This window comes from Gracilinanus agilis, chromosome 4 (assembly GCF_016433145.1).
Source record: "Gracilinanus agilis isolate LMUSP501 chromosome 4, AgileGrace, whole genome shotgun sequence".
Lineage (NCBI taxonomy): Eukaryota > Metazoa > Chordata > Mammalia > Didelphimorphia > Didelphidae > Gracilinanus > Gracilinanus agilis.
The window spans coordinates 309836004-309850338 of NC_058133.1; the positions used below are offsets into that span (position 1 = coordinate 309836004).

Consider the following 14335-nt stretch of genomic DNA (forward strand, 5'->3'; position numbering starts at 1 on the left):
GATAGAGAGAAAACTAAGGTGACAACTGGTTTATGGTTGAGGAAGAACTAGAATCTGTATCTGTAATGTCATCAAATTTGGGGCTCACAACACACTAATTACTACAACTGCAGTTATTGCCCATTTTGAGCTGAAGCCAGGGAATAAACAGCGGCATAAAGTCTCCAACTTCATGAACTTTAGACCCCATTTCTTCAGAGGCTCCTCATTTCTAGAAGACCTGCTTTCAAGGTCTTTTCTAGATCAAAATCTATGTTCCTATGAATAATAAGAAGTAAGTAGTGAATGAGGATAATATAAAGCCATTACCACTGCCCTGGGAGACAGGAAACCCAGATTCTAGACATAACTCTTACTACTTATTAGCTGGGTAAGTCTAGGCAAGTCATTCTACCTCTGTGTCCTTTTGTTCAGGATTGAGCTAGGTGCGCTCTAAGATTTCTTCTGGTCTTAAGATTCTATGACAGTATGAACCTGCAGTCAATCAAGAGCATACTAATGGAAAAACAGAAGGCAGAGGTCCTAGATTCTAATTCAATTTGCCAGCTATGTGATTTTGACTGGATTATCTGCCCTCTCTGGGACTCTTTTTCTTTATCTATAAAATGGGACTGTTGGACTAGATATCTTCTGCAGATACTTTCTAGCTTTAAATCTATGAACCCTAATGACCTACGCTAGGGATATTTAATCTTTTTGTGTGTGTATGTGTCATATATTCTATAGCAATCAGGTGAAGCCCAAGGATGCTACTTCTGAATGTTTTTAATTATGTAAGATAAATTACATAGAATTAAAAAGGTATCCAACTAAATTGAAATGCAGTTCTTAAAAATACACACACACACACACACACACACACACACACACACACACACACACACACACACATATATTAAAGTCCAGGGTCACCAGGTTACAAACCCCTGATATGCTATTTAAAGCAAACACAATGAAATATTCTACCAGTATAGTTTCCTGATTTCTAAAACAGGGGCTTACACTAAAAGTTTCAACACACATTTATTTTTTAAGCCTTCAGGAAAAATTGAAAAGGAAAAGGAAATTTAAGCTCTTCAATGCTTGGCAGCCCACAGCTGCCCTCTTTAGAGTTCCCTGGCTTGTCATTCAGGACCCCACAGAGTAGGAGAGACAGGACAATGGAATGTTAGCTCCTTGAGAGCAGAGACTGTTTCCATTTTTGGTTCTGTACTTCCAAAGGCTAATACGGAACGTGGCACATAATAGGACCAAAGCAGATGCATGTTGAACTGAACTGAATTGAAAACATGTATACCACCCACTTAAAAACCTGAAGAGAAAATGAGGAACAGCAAAAGAAGAGGTAAGCCATTAGAGAAATTTGCTCAGCTTCTTCTGAGGCCACATGCTAGAAAGTAGTGTACATATATCTACCCTTCTAAAAATACATTACAATTTCCAGTTATAGCATCTAAAAATATTAGCACCAATTGAGGAAATTATACAGTATATAGAAAAGATTACTAGCCTGGATTCAGGAGACTTGGGATCTTGTACTGGTCTGGTGGGTATTGAGCAGCTCCTGTCCCTTCTCTTTCTTCATCTATAAAATAAGGTATTAGAAGTAGTCTCTAATACTCCCCCCAGTCCTAAAATTCAGTGATTCCTTCTTATCTAACCATCCAATTCTCCTCCAAGCCTATTACTTGCTCTCAACTTCAGACAGGGACACTTTGCTTTCACACACCCACATTTTACCCTTTTATGACTTTAAAGTACCACAAATGCCATTCCCTATCACTGAAACACCCCTCCCACCTCCTCTTCATCTAAATCTTCTTTTAATGCCCTTCCATTCTGTTAAACTCTCACCTCCTCCACAAAATCTTTCCATGTAAGCCCAGTTATACTAAGCAAATTAACAAGAAAAATGTGATCAGTGTTACACTGGGGTACAAATCAATCTTAGGGTGTTAGGAGCCCCCACCACTCCCAGTAGGATTAATATGATGGAGACAGGGAATGCAACAGTAGCTGGAGATCTAAGAAATGAGGGATAAGGCATTTGGCCAGCTCTCTGATCAGGATAGCTTCAAGCCTCTGAGAAACTGCATCAGGTAGAGAATTCATTAAGTTTCCCAGGGTCTTCACACCTGCTTCTATCCTTCATCATCCTAACCCTCAATCCCACAGTTTTCAAGCAATTAATGTGTATATTTCTGTAGTGAGGTTTATAAAATTATAGAAACAGAGCTAGAACAAATCGCAGAAGTAAGCTAAGTGGTGTCAAACTCAAATAGAAATAGGGGCCACAGTAACCTACATAAGGATTCCCTAGGGGCACACATTGCCTTAGAAAACCACATATTAACATTATCTATGTTCTACTTCATTTTTATTATTTTGCTAAATATCTCCCAATTACATTTTAATCTAGTTTCCCAGCCTGTTTGACACCTCTGATCAATCCTATACTTCCATACTACAGATGAGGAAAGTAAGGACAAAAGATATCAAGTGACTTATCCAAGATCATATAGGTAATAAGAGGTAGTAAATACTAGAATTGAGATTTGAACCCAGATCCTCTGACAGACCCAATTCTCCTTCCATTATATGACACTTTTTTTAGATATATTATTGCCAACAAATTCACAGGCATTTGCAAGTGCCCCACATTCTCAATTAATAATACTATCTGACATTTTTAAAGGGCTTTGAATTATATAAAGTGATTTACATAGATTATTTCATTTGAGTACCATAATTACCCTGTGAGATATTACAGGTATTAATCCTATTTTACAGATGAGGAAATTGAAGCTGAGAGGAAAAGTCACATAGCTAGTAAGTAATAGAGACAGTATTTAAACCCAGGCTTTCTTGTCTTTGAGTTCCTGAAGGCAACTGTCAGATTTATAACACTCATCTTTTAGGTTCAAATCTGGCCTCAAACACTTACTAGCTATGTCACCCTGAACAAGTCAATTAACTCTGTTTACATCCGTTTCCTCATTTGTAAACTGAGCTGGAGAAGGAAAAGGCAAACAACTCCAAGAAAACTCTAAACAGGGTCATAAAGTCAGAAACAATTAAACAACAAAAAAATATGACTTTGGTCAAAGAATGAGACAAGATGCTCTTAAGAATCCTTATCACAAAGTCATTCTTAAATTCCTGGGAATTTTCAGCCACCCCTTGGCAAAAGAATTGAGTCTTTCTCCAATTTGTAAAACTCTTTCGCTACTGTATTGAAAACTCTTGAAATAAAATATCTTCTAAAATCATGGTACCCATTTCTACAGGCATTGGGAATGTAGAAAGAATTTTTCAGTCTTCCTGTGAGTACCCAGTGCCACTTTTACTATTTTATATTTTTAAAAAACACACTTAAACTTAGAATCAATACTGTGGACTGGTTCCAAGGCAGAAAAGCAATAAGGGTTAGGCAATGGGAATTAAGTGACTTACCCAGGATCATACAGCTAGGCTGTGTCTGAGGTCACATTTGAACTCGAGACCTTTCATCTCTAGGTCTGACTTCCAATCCACTTAGCCATCTAGATGCCCCCTATTATCTTACTCTTGCCTCCTCTGAAAAACTAAAACATCTAGGAGAATTTGAAGAAGAGGTAGACTGAAGTCCAAGGAAGCAAAATGAGAAAATAGAAAGTATCCCTGATATTGCAGGGATGTACCTTGAAAATAGTATTGGACCTAACATAAGGAGAGAACTGGGTTTTAATCTAGCCTCTGACACTCACTTTGTGATCCTAGAATCATCTATGATTTTTCCTCAGATGTTAAAACTGAGGCCTAGAGGAATGAAGCAACATGTCTAAGGCCATACAACTAATAATCAACAGTCAGGTTTTGAACCCACGTCTTTGGACCATAAACCAAACTCTTTCCATTCTCTAATATTGAGCAAATAGTATTATCTCTTTGAACTTCAGTTTCCTCATCTATATAATAAGGATAATAATAGCACCTACCTCACAGTGTTGTTGTAACAACCACATGAAGTAATGAATATGTCATATAAAAACCTTAAAGCACTAGTAAATAGCAGTCATAATAATATGGAATAATTATAAAAATAGAAATCTTTATTATGTTCCTCACAGAAATAGGTTGCATTTCTGGGAAGCAATCTATTCATAATCTACAAAAGGAAGGTTTTCATGAGCAGGATTTCAAACCTACTCCTTCTAAATATCATAGAGCAGAAATTCTTAATTTTTTCTGTTCATGGACCCCTTTAGTAGGTGGCACAGTAGAGTCCCAGGAAGATTCATCTTCCTGAATTCAACTCTACAGCTTCAGACACTTACTAGCTGTGTGACCCTAGGCAAGCCATTTAATCCTGTTTACCTCAGTTTCCTCATCTGTAAAATGAGCTAGAGAAGAAAGTGGCAAATCAATATGCCAAGAAAAGCCTCAAATGAGATCACAGTCAGACACATCTGAAATGAAACAACTGAACCACCTTGGTAGTCTGACAAAGACTATGGACCCTTTCCCAGAATGATATCTTTAAATGCATGGGATGACAAGGCAAACCAATTAAATTGAAATAGTTATCCAAAAATTTTTCTCTAAAATCCAAGTCCATGAACCTCAATCCCTATTGTGCTATATTACAAAATTGTAAAAATCTTTACCACTGCAAACTAAGGAAGGGAAAACTAGTTGATCCTCATCTTACTGGGCTCAAAATAGGTTCTATGATGTACCAAAGATGTACTGATGTATTATAGATGAATACTTCTATTTTTGTATTTCTGTATCTAACATCTAGGCATCTACTTACTCACTTTGACATGCTTTCAATTTCAACACAAAATAAAATAATGGCTTTGCTCTAAGTGCTGTCCGTCTAGGCCCTTCGTTTTGTTGCTGACTCTTCAGAGGTCACTCTAAAGAAGTCTATCACACAATTTCCTGCACATTTGGGTTGACTTGCAGGCTAGCTGATGCTATTAGTAGGAAGAATCCAACATCTACTTAACAAAAAGCATAGTATCGCTAAGATGTTGATGTTAAATAAACAAGTAAATAAATATTCAATTTTATGTGACTTTCCAATTCCTAAATTTTCTTCCCTGGAAGTCAGGAGTACTGGATTCTAATCCCAGGTCTACCACAAATTTGAGTAGAAATAATTTCATAGAGCGGGAGGGGGCCTTCCAGATTATCCAATCTATCTCCTTACTTCTCAGATGAAATTACTGAGGTCCACAGAGGTATAAGGGATTTGCCCAAGGCAACATAGCAAATTAATTTAAACCTCCCAGGGCTTTAGTTTCCTCATTTGTAAAATGAAGAGTTAGATTAGATAATTTCTCAGACCTCTGATTTTTTTTTTTGTTTGTAAAATAGTGGGGTTTTCAGCATAGGCCCTTGAATTTCACAAGAGAATCTTAATTATCCCAGGAATTAAACTACCCTAGACATCTTTAAATTTGTTCAATGAGAAATTATCATAATACTTGGCTTCTACAGATAAAGGTTTAAAAGATAAATATTTAGCCAGAATGTTGAGTTTAAAGTTGTAATATTTTTGTGACTAAAGAAATCTCATGTTTACCATGTGTCAAATAACCCATTTGCTCACTTTTTCTTGCCTTTTGATTCTGAATTTAATGATAAAACTACTGAATTCTAATTTGAAAGGAAAGACCAAAATGATTTTCTTTTAAGAAATTTTATTTTTACTAACCTCCTCCAACGTTTTCAATTAAAACAAAAATCACTTCTCCACTTAAATAAATAAATAAAGCCTAAGAACTTCCTAATCCAGAAGAAGAAATTAAACAAGGGAATTAACAAAGATTGCACACATTCACCTGCTAGGGGAGGGGAAAAGCCTGTAGTGCTGGCCTTCAAGAAACAACATAATGAATATGCTAGTGATCTGGCAATGCCTCCTGCAAAACCTGCTGCCCTCAGGGAGTAAGCTGCCTACAGTACACCTGCTGAATGTAAATCCAAGCAAGTGTCTATTTTCCAGAACTGTTATCACCTCAAATTGGCTCAGACCTTCAGCATCTCTTTCACATTATAAAGTTCCCTATTCATCTGAAATAATTCAACACTGTTTCCTCACTGCCATCCCATTTTGATACCTAAGGCTGTTTTGAAAACCATCCCTTCATTCAGCTCTGTGTGCCCTGGCAAGAGGCACAGGCTGGAGATGCAGTTGCTGATGCATATCAATGAATATGAAATAAATTTTAATATTTTATCTCCTTGGAGAAATTACCAACTCTTACCTAAACACTACAGAATAAACATTTAATTTGGGAAGTCAGACCATAAAAAGCTTACATACTAACTTTAATTTTCCTCTAAGGGGGAAAAAAAAAAGAAAAAACATATAGACTATAAGAAAAGACATAAAGAAAATCAAAGTCACAGGAGGAAAGCAGGACTTGTCACAATCAAGGAGAGAAGACGAGTTCCATTTTGTTAGAGGAAACCAAGAGCAATAAAGGAGATGCAAAATGATCTAAAATTTTTATCTATTTCTGGGTTTAAGCGTTAAAAATTATTAAGTTCATTTTCATTTCGACTGAGGCTAATGTGTCATTTTAAATAATTGTTTAAAATAAACACAAGAATTACTGACCCCCAGGGCTTTGATTTTAAGGTTTTACAGTTCTGCTAACAAATTATTTTAATCCAAGCCACCTTCTTTTGCTATGTACAAAGGCTGGGGTATCATTACTTTGATTTATTTATGTGCAGATAAATTCTGCCCCCTTTTAGGCTAAGAGCTGAGTTTATATGCAAAATTTAAATTTCATGCTTCAATGGCAATGGAACTCAAATCTACAGTAATGTTTAGGCATAAACTAGACAAAGTATGCTGATATTCTAACAGAGTCCTAAGGCTGTAAAAAGTCATATTTGGGTATTATTGAATTCCATATGGAAAGCACAATCTTGAATACTGTACTTAAAATAGAATGCAGAATACTCAATAAATAAGACCATTGACTTTAGCTTCTTCTATTTTGCTTCTGAAGCATGTCTTATAAGCAATCGCTATTCTCATTACTATTCATACAAAAGAAAAGTTATAAGCTCATAATTTGGAGACAAGTGGAGCAGACAGAGGAAATTACAGTCACCCACTCTAGGATCTAAGAAGTACCAAAACAAGTCCCACCAGCACAGAGCAAACACAAATCTACAGTGAGCGCCTACAAATAGAAACTGTTATGACAGGTTTTCAGCTCTATTAATTTGAAGAAACTAATCCAACTCGATTCAACAAATATTTATTAAGCACCCATTAGGCAAGACAGAGAGTGTATAGTAGATAGAGGGTTGGTCTTAGAATCAGAAGGATCTGCTTCAAACCTTAGAAAATTCCTTCAAACTCTAAAGTTGATTGTAATCTAAGAGAATTATTGCTCATTTGCATTAATTTCGGGAGTTTCCAAACCAGGAGTTCCTTATATCAATGAAATCTCAGGTGTGAGAAGGGGGGGGAAGGGTACTAGATTTTGAGAAGACAAAGACAAAAAAAAAAAAAAGTCCTTTCCCTTAAAGGAGTTTTCATTCTATCAAGGGAATTAAATAGACACAGAAAGAAAGCACTAACAACTGGCAAAGAAGGGGTATGGGCAGGGTACTGGAAAGAAGACCGGAAGGGAAAGAAGGCAGAATGTTTTGAAATCTAGAACGTAATTGCTGCTAGTTAGTCAAAACACTATCAACCAAATAGATATTGTTGATGTTTGTAGGTAAAGACATGAAAGAGTAGTCCTCAAACTATAAAGAAATAAGAGAGTATACAAGTCAAGCATTCATGTATGAGGGAGAAGGAAGCTGAAGTAGGTTGAGAAACACTTCACACTCTACATTTCGATTCTATGAAAAAGGATTGCATTTTTCTGTATGTTCATTTTCAAAACGTACCCATACCCTAATAGACACATGGCATACTTTCAAAAGACTAGAAGCCTAGTACTTGTAGTATTTTTCCAGGCCAATGCTCTATTTATTCTAGACCTGAGGGACAGAATCTCCTAGTCTTGCTTTACTCCTGATGAAAAAGAAAACACTCTTAAGTAACTATATCAAGGTTAAGGGGAAACGTGGACTTCAGGTTACCTATCAGGAGACACATGGGGCATTTACCATTTAGGATAAAGTGGATTTCAAATGCTATAAATTAGATCCTTTTTGGTTTGTGGCTCCAGCCAGAAAAATATAAAAAAGGAACCTCCTGAAAAAGAGGAAGAAAGAATCAGGGCTAGAACCCTTCACTTGTCTCTCTTGCTATGTTTTGGGGGTTTTTTTGAGGGCTGTGGGAGGGAGACAATGTCCTTTCCAGAGTCCCAGTTGGTATCAGTGCTTGTTTTCCTAATCTCATCTCATTAAGATGTCCAGCTTTCTATCACATTAGTGCTTCAGTTTGTTCTTGTCTGGAAAGCATTTTTTTTCTTTAACCTTTCAATTAAAATGATTTCCAAAGGTGAAAATTCGTTTTACCTGAGATGCATCAGATACAAATCCTGGAAAACATTGGAGGTTTTCAAGTAAAGAATCAAAATCTGTCTGATTGAAAATATTACATATGTAAAAGTCACACTTATTTGTAGCCTTGACATTTATTAACATGACTTAAATCCTTTGCAAATGAGCTATCCTTAGATCAATAGGGTATATAAGGGGAGGAGGCACTAGAGGTGATAGAGTAGGGATTACCCATGATCCAATCATGCAGAAATCTATAAGTGCTGCAGAGAACACAGCAAAGGGTGGTTTTAGGTATATTTTTGAGGTTGAAAAGCCTTTGGTACCACCCCTTACAAATGACCTGTTTTGTTTCTCTTGGTACAATTCACACAGAGCTTCATTTGCAAATGGATCTGTGTGTGAAAGTGGGGCTGTTCAATGCAAACATTGCTTTTCCAGCACAGCCCAGTAGGAAGAAAAGGCTGAAAATTAGCTGAATGTGAGAAGAAACTATCATTCCACTTGCTAAGGAGAAATAATTGAACATGGATTGCCTGTTGCGCCTTTAATTTAATTTGGAGACCTTTCATCCTTTACTTTCCTGCCTTTGCAGCCAATACATAGGGAGCTAATTTGTACCTGGTTCATTTTCCTCCTTTTATCTTATCTACTTTAACATCATTCATGGAAATTAGAAATACCATGAATAAAAGATGAAGTCTGTCTTGGGACATTCTTTCTTAACCGCTGTGATTCTCTTTAAAAATGGTTTTGTATTATGGGGGTGTTTGGGGCTTTTTTTGTGTGTAGGAGACAAAAGAATAAAATAAATATTTTAGCTTTAGGAGTCTCTACTTTTTCTCTGAGAATATAGTTTTTTCCACCCTAAAGAGAAAGAAATCTTGTTTTCAGGGATCGCTTTCACTTCTACCTACTAGTGTCTACATAATACTACACAAAGGTCCTGGACCTGGGATTTCATAGGTATAGTAAACTTCCAAGTGGGGGAACCTCTCCCCAATCCACCACCAATGAACATCAGTATCTAGGCAACTTAGCCTTTCAAATGCTGCTGGAAACACACAGAGCCAGTCTCTTTCAGAAGTAGGGCTTTTGAACCCAGGGCTTCATGGATTTGAGGCCAGCTTTCTGTCCATGCCTCCCCTGCAGGATTTTTAAATACATATGAAATAATTTGAGAGGTGGAGTTGGTAATTCGTTTGCATTAATTAAAAGGCTTAAAAAGAACAGCAAAGACTCATCAACTAGAAAGAATAATGTTATCAGTATACAGATTTCCAAATTTCATCAAATGGACTTTTAAAAAATTCAATATTGCTCATTATGCAAATAAAAGAATAAAACATTGTAAAAAAAGACACAGCTAACAGATGCCTTCCCTGTATAAAACACTGTATGAGGGGAGGGATAATAAGAGGAGAGAGTGAGAATTCAGAGCAATTGGAAAACAATATTCCTGTCCTTAAGTTACTTAGTGTTTTAAATTCTAAAGTGTGTCATCTGACCAATAAAGTTCCTGTGTTTGGATATGGGGATGAGAAGGGGGTTTCTTTTAAGGATTTAATAAGAGGCATCTTTCTGTATGACAGCAGATGCACTGCTTTTTTTACAATGTAAATTTATTTCATTCATTCATATATCTTTCTGGTTATGAATCCATGCAGAATATCTCACTGATTTTACAACCCTACAATTTTTGCATGTCCTCAGTGCATACAGGGAACCTATATAGTTTTCCAACCTCCCATACAATATAATTTTGCTACTCTAGCAATTACTCTTCTTGTGCCTCTGTGAAAAATCTACAGGAATTTTCTCTTGCTGTTTAATGTCCACTAATTAACACCCTCCCTTCTAGCTTGAGAGACTTCAGAGGGAAGGTTGTATTCTGATGAGTTGTATTTCTATGCTTGTGCCAATTCTCCCACCAACAGAAAAAAAAAGACCTCCAATTTCACATCAAGGGGTTAGAAGATAGGCATAAACTGAAAATCATTTTTCTTTACAATCTAATCTCCTAACAGGTTAATTAAAAGGAGTGTAAATTACATAAACACAATAGATGTTCACAGTTAAGGTAACTTTCAAGTTGGGAGGGGGGATGATTTGGCATAAAATTATGGTGAATTAAAATTATTATTGTGATCTTGAATGGAAGTCCCTTCTAATGAAAACAAATTCCTCTGTATGAGCCCCAAAGAAACTAAACGGAAGAAGCTGTTGTGCTACTCTGGAACATAGTGGGTGCTTGCTTAATGAATACTTGTTGACTTAGAAAATGGAATAGTCCTTCCAGTAATCATGCAAACCCTAACCTTGTTTGTTTCTGCAGAAAAATCCCAGGAAAGTCATACCTGAAGGGAAGAAAATCAGTCCTGCTCCAGGGGTTTGGGGGGGTAGGAGAAAATAATGAATGAAAGGGCTGGAGTGGAGTCTCAGGACTTTCCTGAGGCCCCCAGATGTTACTTGCCCTCCCTCCATATTAGGGTAAAAGGGATTCAGAAGAGACATGTAATTTTATTGGTACTGGGAAATCCTGGGTAAAGAAATCCCTTCTGCCAATACAGGTTAGCTTCTTTAGTTCTAGAGAACTGCCTAGATCACTGAGAGGTTAAGTGACCTGTAAAGGGCCAAATAGCCACCATGTGCCAGACCCAGATGGTCCTGACTTCAAGCCAGCCCTCTAACAATTCTCATTTCATTCCTCTTCCCTCTATACCCTCATATTATTTATAAATACATACATAGTATAGACAGATATGCTACATACATGAAAATGTGTCCACATATTACACAAAATACATGAATATGTAAGTGTATACACACACCCTTGTATTTTGTGTATGCACACCCACGCACTCACATATACACTTCATATAATCTATGGACATGTTTTCTGCTCAATAGAATACAAGTCTCTAGAGAGTAAGGACTATTAAAAAAAATTTTTTTTTTGGCTTTATCTCCAGAACCTAGCACAATGTCTGGCATCTTGCACATGCTTAATAAATAAATGCTTATTTGAATGAATGAAAAGTAAGGTTGTGAATGTCATTAAGAACTGAAATTAAAGAGCACTACACTGTATTTAGAAAATAAAATTTCAGCAAGTAAGGTAGACACTTGGAATCAAAGAACATGAGAGAAGAACTAGAGATCAGGACAGTTATAACGAAAATGAGCCACGTTACAGACTAGAGACAGAGAGCATTAAGAAGTAGGGGTAGAAAGGATGGATCCATATTTTATATAATTTTTGTGATTTATTGACTCAATGGTTAAATATGAAGGCTGATAAAAATATTTTTGAACTCTCATTTTATTGGGGGGCTGTATAGGCTACTGAAAGGTTTACTGACTTTGCAATTCAGTATGTTTTATAGAAAAAAAAAAGGTTACCCCCCCCACTTGTCTCCAGGAAATTCAGAAAGTGTGCCTGACATCTGTGCATGTATGAGGATATTTAAACTTTAAAAGGATCACAAGGTAAACATTTGTCATGCCTACAGTGAAGTGGCCAGCTTGAATAGATGGCCTTGATCCTGCTGTCAGGCCTTGCCCCACTGAGTGGAATACTGATGTAGTCACTGCAAAAGCTACTTCTCCGAAGAAATGGAATAGGAGAGGAAAGAGGAGCCAAGGAGATCAGCAAATTCCTTGGGTTCAAAAAAAAGAGAAGTTTAAATGAAAATGGTTGGGGCAGAACAAACACACATCTGCAGATACATACACAGAGAACCACAATGCTCTCAGGCTTTCTTGAAAGGTGCCTAGTTCTAACATCTAGATTCTAAGGGTCTGAAATGCAAAATATTTGCCAAAAGATATGTGTAGTGCTTCCAAGTAAAATGTGCCCTGGAACTGTGAATGAGAAAGGCAGGAGAAAAACTTGTTACTTGTCATTTAACATAACCTTCCTGCTTATGCTTCCTCCTCCTTCAGTAAATCTTTAGGAAGGCGGTAGTGAAGAAGATAGAGGACCAGCCTTGGTAAATCATTTAACTTCACTGTGCACCTGACAACTCTCTAAAAATGCGAAGTTACAAAGCAGTTTTTTATTTGTATAGGTAGAAGGAGTTTCCACACCAGAAGTTCTCTATACCAATGAAAATTACATGTCTGAATCCAAAAAGTGGGTTTCTACCTGTTCTGCTTTTCTCCTAGGCTAAATTCTGTGATCTGACTATTTCTCTTCCCCCCAATTCCCCAACTTCTCCTTACAACTTATCCATTAACACTAGACTTAAAAGTTACACCGTTTTCATTTACTCTCAGGAGAGGGTAAATTTCTCGAAGGCCTGCTGGTTTTTGTTTAGTCCTTGTACCTTCAGAGCAAGTACTTAATTGCTAGTTGGGTTAAATTGGCTTCTCTCTTCCTTTTACAAACACTAAATAAGTAAAGTCACAGCTTTAGCGCGAGAAGGAATGCAGAGGTCATCTAGTTCTACCCCTTTAAAAGGAAAAGTGGATTCCAGTGAAGTTAGATGACTTGCCTGAAGATACTGAGTGGCAGGACTGGAATTCGAACCCAGGCCTTAAGACTCCAAATCTAACAGTCCCTGGATTTCACACCGAACTCCCCGCCCAACCTCGCCAAAAAAAAGGGTGGGGGGGGGGGGGGAACGTAGCATAGAAGGTGTTCAGCATCTGTCGAATGAAAGAAAGTTGCCCACTGAGCTCATCCCAGGGTTTGGAAAAGAGGAACAAAGCCCACCCGAACCCCTGCTTCCCGTCTCTCTTCTCCTGGGTACAGAGAAATACTGTACCGCCAGAAACAACACCGGCCAAGCGCAGCAGCGCCGGTGGCCGTCCCTATCTATCCCGGGGTGAGGCATTCTGGATACGGGACCTTTAGGCATTTTCAAGTGCAAAGAGTATGGAGGAGAAGCTGCCTCACAAGTATACCGCAGGACTCCCAAGTGACAACCTCTCCCGCCCCCATCGCCCCAGGTGCGCCCCAGGTGCGCCCCAGGTGCACTGGGAAGCTCAATACCTCCTGGAACAGCTCCAGACTGTAAGTATTGTCATCGTCGGCGAAGAAGAGTACGCCAGGCTGCGGTCGCTGAGGCTCGTGCTGGTGCGTCTGGCGCAGCCATGCGAGGCCGGCATTGCGCTGCTCCGTCGCCCGGGGCAGGCCGGGCCGCTTGTAGCGCCGAGGCGTGGGCACGTGCAGGTGGGTGCTGGGAAGCCCCGCTCGGGCCAAGAAGCGGCTCACCAACTCGCTGCGTCCGGCCGCGTCCTCCACCAGGATCCAGTGCAGTTGCGCCACCTGCCGGAAGGTGTTGGCCAGCCGCGTGAGCTCCGCTTTCTGTACCGGGCGGCTATAGGTGGGGGTGATGGCATAGATGGTGGGCAGCGGCGTCGGTGGCGGAGGTGGCTGTGAGCGATTGCGTGCAGGCTCTGCGCCCCGCTGGGGGCCGCCGTCGGGGCTGCTGTCCCGAATGAGCAGTGGGGGCCGCGGGGCGCCCGCGCGCTGAGCTGCGCCCCAGCGGCCGGCCGAGTAAGGGGAGAAGTGAGGGTGCGGACCTAGGTGGGGCGCGGGCCGGCGGGGATCCACGTCGATCATGATGATGACGATGAGTACCCAGGGCAGGAGGATGAAGAAGCGGCTGAAGAGGAGTGACTTCATGGTGCGCTCACCCCCGACCCCTCTCCCCGTCACGGGGCCCCTCCAGCCCCTCCAGGGGACACACCGGGGGCGGGGGGGTAAGGTACCTCCGAGCCGCAGCTCTGAACGCGGGGCGCTCCGCGCCCAGATACTGCCGCCGCCTTCTCCTATTTCACGGAGCCCAGTGGGGAGCCCTCCCCATAGGGACCGGGAGAGGCTGGAGTCCAGGGTAGAGGGTCTCAGTGCATGGCG

At 39.4% G+C, this 14335-nt stretch overlaps 1 protein-coding gene across 1 annotated transcript in view; it reads right to left on the reverse strand.

The window, feature by feature from the left end:
- The window catches only part of B3GAT2 (beta-1,3-glucuronyltransferase 2), a 78684-nt gene extending 64580 nt beyond the window's left edge, over positions 1–14104 (reverse strand). The window contains exon 1 of the mRNA XM_044674427.1: positions 13469–14104. Coding sequence (XP_044530362.1) covers positions 13469–14104 — 636 coding nt within the window. The remainder of the gene's footprint in view (positions 1–13468) is intronic.
- Between the last annotated feature and the right edge of the window lie 231 nt (positions 14105–14335).